Source organism: Lepisma saccharinum, chromosome 28, assembly GCF_977018435.1.
Source record: "Lepisma saccharinum chromosome 28, izLepSacc3.1, whole genome shotgun sequence".
Classification (NCBI taxonomy): Eukaryota; Metazoa; Arthropoda; class Insecta; order Zygentoma; family Lepismatidae; genus Lepisma; species Lepisma saccharinum.
The window spans coordinates 8,215,606-8,231,545 of record NC_139256.1 but is presented as its reverse complement, the minus strand read 5'-3'; the positions used below and the strand labels follow the sequence as shown (position 1 = coordinate 8,231,545).

Here is a 15,940-nt window from a genome sequence, read left to right as displayed (position 1 = left end):
CCAAGTGATATTCTAAATAGATGGAAGAACTACTTTAATGACTTTTTAAATGTCCATGTAGGAGATAAATCAGAAGTGAATGAAGTACACACAGCAGAACCTTTAGTTCCAGAACCTAACTTGACTGAAGTTAAAGCTGCTATTAAAAGGCTAAAGAATAACAAAGCACCTGGCATTGATTTTATACCAGCTGAGTTAATTAAATATGGTGGAAATTCATTAATATGTCAAATTCATAAATTAATTTGTTTAATATGGAATAAAGAAGAAATCCCTCAACAGTGGAAAGAATCCATAATTGTTCCTGTGTTTAAGAAAGGTGATAAAATGAACTGCAATAATTACCGTGGAATTTCTCTACTCTCAACAACATATAAAATATTATCTAACATTCTTTTAACAAGACTAACCCCATATGCTAATGAAATTATAGGTGATTATCAATGTGGATTTAAACGTAACAGATCAACTACTGATCAAATTTTTCACATCAGACAGACACTTGAAAAAAAAGTGGGAATATAATCAAAATGTCCATCAGCTATTCATTGATTTTAAAAAAGCATATGATTCAGTCAAAAGAGATAAAATATATAATATATTAGTAGAGTTTGGAATACCTAAGAAGCTTGTTAGTATGATAAAAGTATGCACCAGTGAAACAGAAAGTAAAATTCGTGTGGGTATTAATATGTCTGAAAAATTTACAATTCATGATGGGTTAAAACAAGGAGATGCATTATCTCCATTGCTCTTTAATTTTGCCTTAGAATATGCTGTTAGGAAGGTAAAAGAAACTAAAGAAGGACTAAAATTAAATGGTGTGACTCAGTTGTTAGCATATGCAGATGATGTAGACTTACTGGGGGATGATGTGAATACAATTAAGAATAATGCTAAAATATTTTTCAAAACTGCTAAAGAGATAGGTTTGGAAGTTAACAAAGAGAAAACTAAATATATGCTTACAGGCCGAAAGCAAGTGTTAGGTAATAATCAAAATCTAATTATTGATAACAACTCGTTTGAACCAGTTTCCAAATTCAAATACTTAGGAGTAATATTAACAAATGAAAATTATATTAAAGAGGAAATAAAAAGTAGGCTTAATTCAGGAAATGCATGTTACTTCTCTCTTCATAAACTTTTGTCTTCTCGTTTAATATCTAAGAAACTAAAAGTTAAAATATACAAAACAGTAATTTTGCCTGTAGTATTATATGGATGTGAAACTTGGTCCCTTACATTGAAAGAGGAACATAAATTGAGAGTATTTGAAAATAAGATCCTTAGGAAAATATTTGGACCTAAAAGGGATGAGGAGACAGGTGAGTGGAGAAGGTTACATAATTTAGAACTACATAATTTGTATTCATGTCCAGATATTATTAGAATAATTAAATCAAGAAGACTTAGGTGGGCAGGCCATGTGGCACGAATGGGAGAGGAAAGAGGAGTTTACAAGATTCTTGTTGGGAAACCTGATGGTAAGAGACCTGTAGGAAGGCCAAGACGAAGATGGAGGGACAACGTTGAGATGGACCTAAGGGAAATCGGTAGGGATGGAAAAGAGTATATACATCTTGCTCAAGATAGGGAAAGATGGAAGGCCTGTGTTGCTGCAGCCATGAACCTTCGGGTTTAAGAAGGCTAGAGAGTTAGTTAGTTAGTTAAATCAGGTGGGTTCGATTTTATACAAAATAATAATTTAACCCATAACTAAGAATATACAACATGGCTAACTCCATGCTTGACAATCCCAATCAACAAAACAATTGAACATCTATATTCAAAGAAATAATAACATCATAGATGTTTCACAATCTAGCTACTGCATTTTCTTGACTGGATCTGTGGAACAGCCAATCAGAGCGAAGTTTGAACATGTGAAGATAATAATCTGTGAGTTTGCGCAAGGAAAGTTCTTGTCTGTGGTTTCCGAGTGTTGGTTGTTGTTTTTGTTCACTTTCAAAAAAATATGTCCATTCGTGTTCAGTTCATTAATAAATTATTAGGTACTTATGCAAGACGATGAGATTTTTTCGTGACATGTTTAGTTGAACAAAATATTTTTTTATGAATGAAATATACGAATCTCGTGCATGAATATGCATACCCGAGTTCATAAAAAAGCTTGTTCATTGCGCATTGATTACCATATTTTCTTTTGAGCCAATTTATTTAATTTTTTAATTCTCCTACAACGTTCTTCAAATTGCTCGTCCATCTTTTTAGATTGTCTGCTCTGTGCAATGTCTTATAATCACAAAACTATACCGACAAGTACGGTGTGAGGCGAAAACTAGCGGATGGGTAGCCAATCCAGCTCCAACTAAGGCGTTCCTACTGGAAATCCAGTTCCGTATGATTCGGTCTTTAGGTTGGGTACAATTGGTCATGGTAGAAACAGGTTGGGTTTTGAACACATTGGTGTGTTCCAAGCGAACGTTCGTCATATTGGTGGCCGCCATATTGAATTCAACTCAAAATTTTTAAATGATAAGAGGGTGATGTGATTCATATATGACGCTGTTTCCACACACCTAAAAAATTATATATTTCTTACAATCATGCAGTCGTAACTTTTTCCTGATTAAAGATAGGTTGAAGAAACCTTCACCACTGCATTTCTCGTGAAATTCTAGTCTCACTGCCACGAGGGAAACCCGAGGTGGGTGTTCTAAGGTCGGAATTTTTCTGGCTCTGTCCCCGTATAAACCTGCTCTAGGGCCCACCCAGCCTCAAACGAAATGGTACCCGGGGGGGGGGGGGGGTAAAGGCGGCACCTCCAAAATGACAGACATTGAAAATATGTGGAGCTCACATAACCTAAATGTGCCTTCATGGTACGGTGCTATATGCACAGGGAACTTTACCTTTACCTGTATATATTGTATTCGTTTCTGTACCCCTGAGTAACTAAGTTTATTTCTTACATACGCATATACGAACCCTCTACTATGCCAATGGCTGAGGCCCCCTAGAGGCTTGCTTGCCTCCGCCCCCCCCCCCCCAGCACTATAGGTTTTGCATTTCTATCGTAAATTAGTGTTCATTTATACAAGGATTACGTTACGCCATTTTAATCACCCTGTAGACATTTCTGAATGTTTTCTCGCATGCAACTAGTTTTTTAAATCATCGTTAGTTTATGATTTATTCTTCACAACACGACATTAAAGAGCGTGTATTATTGACACGGTTAACTACGTGAGCAAACAACGTTTATCAATGCCCACGTCTTTATCCTTGACATGGAAACTTGAGTCACGTTATACGCTAGCCACTTGTGCTCGTGACCCACACTCGAGCCTCTTAGGGAGTGTGTTTTCAAGCGCCAGGGTGGGAAAGCATAAATTAATCCCTTTTTCCTCTCAGACGCGATAAAGATCATAACGGACACACCAGCGTTACACAACTTGCCGACTTAGTGCAAGAAGGGAGTAATTGCCGTTCGGATTGGCGTTCAGAAAAGACCTAGATAGCAAAGTTTCTTCACTTCACGTACAGATAGGCCAATCAAAACCGAGCCTCCAAGTTACACTAGGATCCGAAGTTCAAACAACTGAAATCTGTTCTCAAATAGCCTACTATTAAAGCTAACATTTTGCGTAACGTGCTGCAAATACTATTGAGTGAAATCCCAATTAGATCATACATATGTTTGTCGTGATTGATACATGTGTAAAATCGTTATGGCTTCAGTGGTGTAGTGGTTAGCACTTCATTAACCATCTTTCCTCCTCCTAAGATAAACAAAACAAAATATAGAAGAAAATGATCAAAAACAGATAAGCTCTTTCGTCACGAAATCAAACCTGTGTTTCTCGCCTTGAAATAAAACCCTGCATTCCTTGTTTGTGAGGGCTTTGTACTGTACACTACACCGACACGTTCGATTTACCTATCTGCAGCTCTGAACCACAACTTTCACTCTTTTGAAAACACGGTTCTCCCTACGAAATTCGTGCGTGCTGATAATAGTAGGATCTGCTGCTGTAAATCAAATGGAAAGAAACCCAGCAAATCGAAGGTTGCTGTGTGTGGAAATTACGCACAGACTAACGACTGAATCATTAACTCCAGATGGTCTGATTCCATCTCTTTCGAACTTTTTGCCACTGAATTCAGCTTGTGTGCATTATCAGAGCACATCAGTAATGCTCTTTTATACAAACGTTATGTATCCGAGTCAAGAATGTGACGGTTTAAACTTGAAGTTTGTGAAGCGAGACACTAAGTTTTGTTTAAAATGTGAAATTGCAATGGATTTGTTGAAACTGCTCACTCCAACAGTTAAGAGCCAAGAGGACAGTAGCCGGGCTAACCTTTTTTTTCTTAAATTATGCTTTCATCACCATACACACTCCTATGTTGCTTATCAATTATCATATTTGATATTTTCACAATAAAGAAGTATTGTGATACACAGGTATTCACATTTTACAGGAGGGGAGTCTTTGCCAAGATTAGGAACACAGTCTGTCTTTGTACTGAAGATTGTGTTGTTTTCCAACAGAAAAAGCATATGTTGGTGACAACCATAAATCTATGCGAGGTGGTAGTTCGAATACAAGATAGAAAATACCTTTTATGAGGGTTTGTGACGTCGCAACGAATGAAAGATCCACCAGCAGGCACGTATCCAGAGGGGGGGCTTTGGGGGCTCGAGCCCCCCCCCCGAAAGTTTTAGGTTTACACTAGATAAAATGAGGTTTTTGGTTTCTTGTGGTGTGAAATAAAATAATGTGACAATAATTTAAGGAGAGAAATAATTATCGAGGCAAGACGGAGAATGTTCCGTAACCCTGTTATTGACAATAGCACGTATCCAAGATGGGGCACAGGGGGCTCGACCCTCTTCCCAGGAAATTTTTCAGTTTACGTTAGATAAAATTAGGTTTTTGGCTTCTTGAACAATGTGAACATAATTTAAGGAGAGAAATAATTATCGAGGCAAGACTGAGAATGTTTTATACCCCTGTTATTGTTAATAGCACGTATCCATGGTGGGGACGAGGTGGCTCGAGCTCCCCCCCCTCCCTCAGGAAATTTACACTAGGAAAAATTAGAATTTTGGCATCTTGAATAATGTGAAAATAATAAATTTATAAATCTGAGAGAAATAATTATCGAGACAAGAAGGAGAGTGTTCTATAACCCTATTATTGCCAACAGCACGTATCCAAGGTGGGAATCAGGAGGCTCAAGCCCCCTTCAGGAAATGTTTCTGTTTACACTAGATAAAATTAGGATTTTTGGCTTCTTGAATAATGTGATGATAATTTGGGAGAAATAATTATCGAGACAAGACGGAGAATGTTCTATAACCCTGTTATTGTTAATAGCACGTATCCAAGGCAGGGTTGAGGTGGCTCGAGCCCCCCCCCCCCCCCCCGGATTCTTTTTATTTTTCACTAGATAAAATTAGGTTTTTGGCTTTTTGAATAATGTGATGATGATTTAAGGAGATAGACAATTATCGAGGCAAGACAGAGAAAGTTCTATAAGCCTGTTGTTGATAATATTGCACCTAAACTTTTCTTGCGCTTTCGGTGTTGTCGCAGCGCACTTGAGCACTATGTAGAGACTTGTCAGCATTTGGAAGCTGCACAACAAAGGTAGTGCCACACGTAGGGCGACTTGTAATTTGTAATCTCTGGAAGGCGGGGGAGGGTACGTTCTTGAATGAGAGAAGGAGTCAACTACTGGCAATATTAACGAATCGTTTTATCTGTGGAACGTTCTAGAATATAATGAGGATATATATACGCGGATTCAATTTTTCGGTTCATCTCTACAAAGAATCGGTTAATGAGATTTCAGAATTAAGTGTGAAAATTCATACAGTCGATTAGTGATCAGTCAGCATCCTCTGGTTGCTTTATAAGATATAGTGATTCGAAAATGAAGACATTTTTGACAGTAGAACTTCTGGGGCCTCAATGTAGTGATAGTTCGGGTCGAGGGGCGAAGATCTCTCTCTCTCTCTCTCTCTCTCTCTCTCTCTCTCTAAAGTGAATATTTCAGCAGTACCGGATATTGGAGTGGTTTATTAAAACAGAAATAAGTCAACTGAAAATCAAAGTTTTGAGTGATGATTTAGTTTTGCCAGAACTAAATTTCGTATATGCAGTCCGAGAATTTCATGGTATAAAAATACTTTTGTTTAAGCCTACTGGGTTCAAAATACATTCAAACACTTAACTGCCATAGAGAGACAGCCGAAAATTTTATGAATGTCGAGAAGAGAAAGCAAGAAGATGTTGCATATGTAGACATTTTAGGCGGAAATTGCATGCTCTACCAGGGGCTCTACCAAATGAGTTACCTAGCCATCCTCGACTTCAACTGATTTTTCGTTAAAATGTCTACATAGTACATGTCCTGTGTATATCAAATCGTAAGGTGTTGCCTGTATAGTGAACAAGCACAGAACATATTGGAGAGAGAAGGAAACTGAGGAACATTTCCACCGGTTGAGGAGAATTTTTTTCTTCTGTGTTCAACAAGAGCTACTACTTCGAGGTGACAATGACAGTGGCCTAATAAGGGAGATTTCACACCATGTCGCCTGAAGATTAGGTTTGTGCGGCCTTTTGTGTCGCTACGGTGTGAAACGTTGCTGTTGATTGGCCTATTCCAAATGACATGTATCGCGTGTCCCTTCGGTCTGAAACCTTCCTAAGTCTTGAAAATCCAAGTCACAAGGATGGAAAATTAGGGCCTTGTTAAGGTTAGGTGTGAAGGCAGGCAGACGGCAGCACTCTAAAGGATCATATCCAAACCTGCAGGAAGAACGCATCTTACTTCAATCTCCAATACGAAATGATAAAAACTTCTGGTGAGTTGATTTTTAAAAAAAATGCCATTTTTTTCCTGTCTTTGACGTTCTTCTTTTTTATTTTTTTAAAAAAAAGGAATACTGGGTCAAATGGGGTTATGACCTCACCAACCCTCCCTTGGGCACATCACTGGAGATAAATGAATACGCATTTGATCATACTGGGAAACGAAACATTAGATGTGTTGGGAACGGAAAGGTTTTCATTGTGCATTAATTGTTTCGTGATCCAGCTGTATTCGAGAAGACTTCCTTTGTTTCGTGCCGATATATGACAAAACAGCGGAAGCTGTGACAGGCATTTTTGAACACTTGTGAGTGCTAAGGCCTGAATCTAAACAATTTGGTAGGTATCGGATTTTATAAGAGCTGCAAACATGGAAGTACAAGACACGTTAGTGGTGTTCAGGTTCGAATCAGAGATACATATTCGAGAGCTGTCTGCGTCCAGTTCGCAGCCCACAATTTGAATCTCGCGTTGTCGAGTGGATTGTCCATCCCGTGCATGTGTAACAGCTTCGTAAAAACACTCAAAGACACCATAGATGTTTTTATGCCTGATGAGAAGAAATGGACAAACACGCGTACTGAGATGGTTCCGGCACACAATGTTAATGCATGGAAACAGAGGAGTCGAGTGGTAAAAAATGTTCCGATTTCACGTTCTGATTAAAATGACAGCCTTACAGTGGCGACGATTTAAGGGATAGTTGCTGCCCATTTTTTTGCCTCAACATTATGGCCTCTTAATGTTAAGCCTTGTCTACCAAGAGAAAGTAAACTTTCCTTGCACCACTCTCCCCCCCCCTCCCCCCGTTTTGGAACCCAATTGCCACCACTGGTCTTAAACATACAATTGTGAGGTTCTTACTATACCCCTTAAAAAAATGGTGTTGAGCCCCCCCCGAAAGGAATTCCTGGATACGTGCCTGTCCACCAGTGGTCCAATTTCCCTCAACAGCACAAAAACAGAATGAGATAGTAATGACTACGTTTCAATGGAACGAAATTATCTGATTTTTTATCATTTTAACACTTTATGTCTTATTTACCGCCCTAGACAAATCAACCAACATTTCTTCATTGTGACACCAGTACATGTTCATATCGCGAGAGCAATGGAGTGAAGAAGAATTAAGATTCAGCTGATGTTCTGTGAGTTTTGCTTTCTTTCTTTTTCATTTCAAGAATGCGGCAACACCTTCTCGTCCCAGTTTCCGCTAACGCATTGTGACATGGCGCTGAAAAGGTTCCTCGTATTCTGGATGCATGCACATGTGTTCCTTACGTCGCGAAGATAAATGGAGGAGCCGCTTTGTAAATGTTACGCTGCGTGGAGGAGGAAGAAAGGAGGGAAAGGCAGTGTTTCCAACCATCTCTTTTTAATGTACCTAAAATATCATAAGAATGTTTTTTTTAACGATACCACGTGAATTTCCATGCAAGAGATATCTGGTGAAATGCGGTCGGATCACTAATATTGTAGTTTAGCAAGGCTTTGGCACTTGTATCCTCGGCTATGATAACTCTCTATGGGTCTATGTTTTGTCCAACATTATGTTATGTGTACTGAGAAAGCTTCTTCTGCTGTATCACTAGTGTGGAGATTTCAGTCCCCAGATATGCTTTATCTTATTTTGATAATGGGTTTGTTATCCAGAAAGTTACTTGATGCCCTAGATAGAAGTGGGATCCGAACCAGTCTCCACCGAAAATCGGACTCGAAACTCCTTTATTACAAGACGATACCGTTAGCCACTACGCTCTAATCCAGGTTGAATTCATATCAAGGCCTGTTGTATATTTCATTATTGATAAGGCTTGTCCCCATGGCCGGTGCAAATAACCCAAGTGTTGAAGTAACAGTGGAAGTTTCACTCGAAAACAGGACACAACTCACACCTTGAGATTTTTAACGGGTCAGTCTCTAGTCCTAGTGGATATAATTGTTTGACCGTTGGCAACACTGGAAGGATTGCTCCATGCAAATATAGAGAGAGCGCGAGAGCCTGTCCTACAGTTGGGTGGTCCTCCCAACATCAAGCGACACATCTCCTCGCGAGGCACATGGAATGAAATACAAGAAAATAATTACTGTTATGCTTTGTGTTGGCAGCCGGACACTGTAATTTCAGACTTGCGTTTGCTGTGTCAAAGCCATGAATCTCCCCACTCCCCTTCCCCTCCTATTATTCCTGCCCGGACGTCCTTTCTCTTTCAATCCATTCCTTTTGTTGCCTTTTTTTTTAGGTTGGTCTCATTGCGAGGAATTCTTGGTTTCTTTTTTTTCCGTGGCAACTTCTTTATCAAATTAATATTAATGTTTCTTCCCTTGTCGAGACACTGATACGTCTCAATTTAGCTACTTTCAATTCTTAGAACTGAAGCTTGCTTTTTATTCTTTGGTTCACTTTGTTTAACTTGTCTTCTTTGTGCCACTTCTAATGCGATTTATTTTCGTTTGAATCTGCTTCCATTTTGAAATGATTAAGAAGCTTTCACAGTAAACCATATTTCTAATGGTATTTGTATGTTGTTCTGACTTACATCATTAGGCATTTTGAAGCATATAATATTCTCTTTTTTAAAAAAAAAATGGGTAATGTTTATTATTATCTGTTTGATCTTCTTATTATAGCTTCACAACCCGTTATAGCTTTTGACTTCCTCAACTATATTGCCCCAATTCTTCACGCCTTTTCTTGTAGTCCATCTTCTACTTCATCTTTTCATTTTAACTTTGGTCTTCGCTTTCACCTTCCAGCTTTGATTGCCATTTAGTTATACTCTATGTTGTTCCATACGTTTATCTGTCCATCTGATTATTTGAGATTTTATATATATCTTATTATATTCCTTGTCCCATTAATCTTTCTAGTTCCTCTTTTATCTGACTTATCTTGCTTAGTTCATACGTTGGACTCAGTATTCTTGTTTTATATTTATCTGACTTCTGTATATTTATAATTGTTTCAAATTAGTATGCATTGTAATATATTTTATAGTTCATGAGATTTAATTATTTTCCCTTTCAACCAAAATGCCACTTCTATATGTATGAGAGCGCCAACGGAAGACCCAATCAGATAGCTCCTTAGTAAGTTTATTGGTTGTTTGACTACGTCAAACTTTTTGATGGATAAGAACACAGTTACTTATACCCGATGCGCATGTGTGTATCCGTATCAAGGGGGTTGAACATGATTCAAGAAGTACATAGTGGAACATATTCTTGATCATATTTTCTTTTTTTTACCAATTAAAAAATCTTGGTCATTTATATTCTCTTCTTCCCCGCGAGTATTGTGCTTCTTGTACACTTCTTTTCCTTCTTTTCCATCATCACATTTCAACTTCATGAACTTAACTTTCGTATCAGATCATCCAGCATTTTGCTTCTTTGGCCTTTTCATGTTGTTCCTTTCTCACACACACTTCTTCAGTAAACCACATCAGTTTTTCTTCCTACATGTTTACGTAAACTCATTGTATCGCCATTATCTATTTGACGTGTAATATCGTTATCCATGCCCACGTCAAAAGCTTCAAGACTTCCGTTGTGTACATAAAATTAGCTACACTGCAACTGGTTCTTCCCTGACTATTCCTAGTCTGCTCTTTTTGAATGATCTCAGTATCTTCTTAAAACCTAGCTTTCTGTCAGTGGCGAAGCGTGACATTTTCACGTAGTCATCGCAAGACTTGCCAAACGTCAGGGTCAATCTTTCAACCGTGGAGGGGGAGGGGGAGGGGGATTTCTACATTGATAATGATGATAACAGTGTTCGTACAGACGTGGTACGTAGAGATGGCCAAATTCATTTTCCTCTACGTTGTATATAAATTGTACCCGAAAAATGGAAAAATTGTTACACGTCTCTCTCCGAAATCCGGGTAGTAAAATTTTCCGAATCGAGATTTTAAATTTTCCGGAATCCTGATGTTGACCATCCCTGGTGTGAAAGTAAGATATGTTAGGGAAAAGGTTCTGTCTAAGTAAGTATGTCTGTCAAGTCTTGTCATTCGTACGTATAGTACATACAAAACAACATTGAAGTACTTCGTGTTTTGTAAAGTAAGAACATTATTTTCAGAAAACGATATTTGAACCGCAGGATCAAAAGAAAAAAAAATTGAAAAGGAGAAATAATGTGAAGGAAATATAATGGATCCAGAACTGCTCCCCCCAAGCTCTTTCTAGCACTAACCGTGGGGAAATTTATGCTTTTGCTTACTTATGACGTCACTGAAAGCCTGCCGTGTTTGTAAACAAGGGGTCTGAAAAAAAGGCCTCTTATGACCAGACCTTCAAGAGCGGGGGAAAAGCGGTCGAAGGACCTTGGATTCGCAGACCTGCTGCGATGAGTTGGCCCGCCTGACACCATTGCACTCAACAGGAAACGTAGCGGGACGGCTGGGCACGGGAGATAGAACTGGGCTCTCCTTTCGATTCGCTAAACTTAGCGAATCTCTTGCGTGTTTCTAGCTGTTTCATGGCGTCGAGTGACTAATTTCGTTTTCTTTGTCTCCAATCTCTATTGCTTTAACTGTTCCTCATTATTTGTGTCCTTTCATCTCTTCCTTCGATATTTTGATTTTCTGTATCTTCTCCTCTCCATATGCTGCAATTTCCCGTCCAAACCTTCCATCTGTTTTGATAGTCGAGCTCATCGGATACATCCACACCCGCTCAACCCCTCACACCACACACAGGTGTTTATTATTATTATTTGTTGGTGTTGGTAGTGTCTAGATTATATTTTATAGTACATCTGATTGTTTTAAACTAATTTAGAGCATGCAATTTACGAATAAAGAATTCTAAAGACATCTGTGCACAGGGCCAGAAATTTTTCATGCGTGGACCCTCATTAGCTCAATTGTTTCAAGACTTAATCTGCAATGATATTTCCTGACATGAAAATTAATGGTGCTTCCTTCCTTTCTGTCTTTTCAGAAACAAGAACACCTGCTCGATGGTTGGCTTCAGCTCTGCTCCTATTGGTGGATCCACAACTCTCGGCTGTCTCGCTAGCGCGCCTTAGTTGCTCGGATTCGAAAAGCAACCGCTGTGAAAACTCAGGGACCATTGCGCAGGCGCGCGCAAACGGCGCTACAACCGCCGCTGCCGCGTCCATAGCAGTGTTGGAAGTTTTTGTGGACTTTATTATCATACTTTCAGTGTTGGGAATTTTTATGGATTGAATTATCGTGGTGTCAGTGTTGGAAATTTTCGCGGACTGAATTGTCGTAATATCAGTGTTGGAAATTTTCAAGGTTTGGATTATCGTACAGTCAGTGTTGGAAATTTTTGTGGTCTAAATTATCATACTGCATTTTTTAACTTTTAAGCAACCATGTATAATCTCAACGTGCAACTTGCAGCGTCGGCGAACTTATCCGTCGAAAATTCCTGCACGACGCCGAAAACGCCGGAGATTCTGAACTCGCTCATAGCGATGACGAACCCGTTCGACTACCAAAATGGTTCCCAGGCAGGAAACATGGGAAGCGGCGGCAACATGGCGAGCCCGCGAACAGCGTCCTCCCCGCCGGACACCTCGGCAGCGTCCCCTACCTTCGCCGTCCCGGCGACCCCTCCCAGTGTGCAGCACACGTGCTCCCAGCTGATCAAAGAAGGACTCAAAGTGACCATACAGAGGAAGCGACAGATCAGCGGGAGGGACACGATCATCGTTGAACCCAAGGCGTGTAAGAGAGAAGAGATAGGGTCGAGAGTAAGTGCAAATTCTTTTTTATTATTATTTTTTCTTAGGATAAAATTAAGGCCAGGCACTATCTTGTCATTGAGTTTAGATTTTTGGTTCACTTGGTGCACAGATAGGCTCATCGGGACTGGGCCTCCTATGTGCCTGCATCGGGTATTGAATACAGTACCCTTTGATTACAAGACGACGGCGTTACTACTACGCAGGGTGCGAAATCCTGCCCTAAAAATCACCCCCACCAAAACAAAATCGGGGGGGGGGAGTTTTTGTTACGACAAACAAAAGATAAGCAATTATTTTTAATTTCAAATATACAGTACTAAGAATAATATCGAAAACCTACACAAATTAGTGTAGTTTTGAGAGTTCAAAGCTTTTTCTCTCTTAAGAGATCATTAACAAATATACACCAATACGCACAATAAAAGTAAAACAAGAATGCAAAACAATAATAACTACGAAATCTAATTGATTTATATTAACATAAAGCAAAATCTAAATAAAAACTTACACATAATAAAACCACTTCAACTATTTCATAATTTATTAAAATCTTGAACCAGTTAGTATATATATATATACAGGGTTAGTCAAAATTATGTTAACACTCAATAGTCAAAATTATGTGAACACTCAAATGGCAGAGACAATGTATGAACAATGAACAATGAACTTGACAGACATCTGTAAACATGGAATGTAGGCAATGATATGCTGCAAGTGCTACAGACTTGCGCACTAAACCTGTGCGCCATTACATTCAACACATAAAAACCACCGATTAACAGCAGCACGTAAAGCCCGTACACACATTTCACGGGGTATGGATAATACATATCTTCTTTGCTCCAGTGTCAATCGGTCGGCCATTATGTCACCTGAAAAGAGAAAGAGAAGAGATTGAAGACATTTCCAATGATCAGCTGTGCACCACCTACAAATCTTCCAATACATTTCAATCCTAACTGTATTTCTGACCTCTACGTATTTTGTCCATTGCGTGTTAACATAATTTTGACTAACCCTGTATATGTAAAAGTGAGATTTTTGTGTGTAATTAATAATAATAATAATATATTTTTAAGTTAGTAATTTATTTTTACTTTTAATAACATTATAAATATGTATATTCTATAATTTATGTTTGTTTGAGGGGAGGGGGGTTTGTAGATTAAGATCTTTCTCCCCCCCCCTCCCCCCAACAGTCTTAAATGATTTCGCACCCTGCATCCGAGAGACCCACACTACTACTATCTCATATTTTGTCCTGGCTATTCAGCCTCATTGCAATAATTTACTGATTTTATCTGCCATCATATCACGATCAAATGGACGATGTCAGTTCTGTATCACTGTTTCCAGTTCATACGTGTATTTTTTTTATATTTAGTGTCGCTTTTCTGCCACTTTTGGCTAATCGCGACGCGTAAAGTGATGATTAGATGAAGCTGATGGACACTCACAAAGAGCATGGCCGGGACTCGAATCCGGGAACTTAGGTGGCGAGATAGAGTCGAATACCTAACGCCTCTTGTCGGTCACCAGGCCGACCAAGATGTATCATGTAGTACAAGTAAATTGTCAAGGCTCTTTTCGCAACAAAAATAAGTCAATGTTAAGACGAAAGAAACCTATTTTGTATGAAATCGTGGCCACGTTACGATTTTTGAAATAAACATTTCAATTGAATTTTTGGCTGATAAACTTCCGTTTGTACTTTCTTAACAATATACTATAAAAACCCATAAAACCCTAAATGAATTAATGTAGATCCGTTAACTAACGATTTTTACGACATTTGTATGTTTCAAAGTATCCCATAATAATATATTTAATATTAGTGCTAACATATTTCTTATCCTTAACGTAGATTCTGTTACATTTTGATTAGCAAATTGTGATTGATATTGGAAAAAAAATCGACGTCACAACCACGGACCTATTTAAGGGGTCCGGACCCCCCCCCCCGAAATACTTACCAATTACAAAAATTAAATATTGAAAATATACATTGTTTAACATTTTTTGTACAATGGAGTGATATTTATTTACACCGAACTTATTTGAAGGCAGTCAATATTGAGTTTTTATAATTGCTAATTTTGATGTGTGTCTGTCAAAACAAAAGCTAACTTTATGGGGAGACTCGAGACAAAGCTATTCTGCCGGACAGGCATATTTAAGGGCGAGGGCCAAGCCCCCCCCCCCCCAAAGGCTTACCAAATACTAAAATTAAATAATGAAAATATACTTGTTTAGCATTTGATGTATAATCGAGGATTATTTATTTCCACCGAACTTTGAATGACAGTATCAAAGATATTAATCTGAAACTTTAATTTTCGTCAATTGGATCTAACATTCGTTTTTGTTATTTAATAAATATTATTTTTTGATTTATCTATTTGTCATTGGTTTGCTGTCAGGACAGTTGCTTTCATGAAAAATAAATTATATCTTCCTTCTTATACCGTATTTTTACCTATTCATATAAATAATAGCAATATAATATTAATTTATATATTTTAATTGAATATAATTATAATAATTATTGTAATTTAAACGTTAATACTATTATTATTTCTGAGACACTTGGTTCGGAGCCCCCCCAAGAAATAAATTTCTAAATACGTGCTTGGTCACAACCCTAGTTGCCTAAGTTGTACTGACACGTGTACAGAAAACTGTTCCGTCTTTGGCAAACAAACCGAGTTTCCTTCGAGCCTCTGAGCTAAAATTATGGACAAACACTGTGGAATCGGCGTCAGCCAGTTTGAGAACTTTCCCTATCACGAAGTAGATATGTGTTCGCTACGAGTTACACGAGAGAACCAGCAGATACATGTTAGCAATTAACGCGGTGGGTATGGCACAGTAAAAAAATTCTGTATGGAGAGTCTTGTGTGCTTCATGACAGTGTTTCCATACTGGGAGGACAAAGATGTCGTTCCATAACCACTCACTTTTTGTGGATCTGCTCAAGGACCTTTGAAGTGGTGTGTTCCTAATGATCCATTTGGTAATTTCCTTTATGATATTGCTTGGAAAATATTCTATAAGTATTTCCTAAGACAATATTTCTAATTTTGTTGCTTCTATGCCACTGAAACAGTTTTCAGAATTCCAAAAATTGAGTTTCTTTTGCATCTGGGCGTACGTCATAAACTTTCTGACTAAAATTCACTTTTTCACAAGTTTACTTTGCTTGATGTGGGTAAAAAGTAGAACAATGTAGCAGAACATGAGAATTACTATATATATAACAATGTGTTTGTAATGGTTTGAAATCCAAAAAAACTCCCGGGTTCGAATCCTGGCCTGGGCATGGATGTTTTTCATTGTCCATTCATCAATGTCATCATATCAT

General features: G+C 38.3%; 1 protein-coding gene across 3 annotated transcripts in view; it reads left to right on the top strand.

Moving 5' to 3' along the window:
- The window catches only part of LOC145981006 (activating transcription factor 3-like), a 139,994-nt gene that overhangs the window by 109,947 nt on the left and 14,107 nt on the right, over nt 1-15,940 (top strand). For all 3 annotated transcript variants that reach the window (XM_083114103.1, XM_083114101.1, XM_083114102.1), the window contains exon 2: nt 11,802-12,582. In XM_083114103.1, coding sequence (XP_082970229.1) covers nt 12,202-12,582 — 381 coding nt within the window. In that variant the 5' untranslated portion in view covers nt 11,802-12,201. The remainder of the gene's footprint in view (nt 1-11,801; nt 12,583-15,940) is intronic.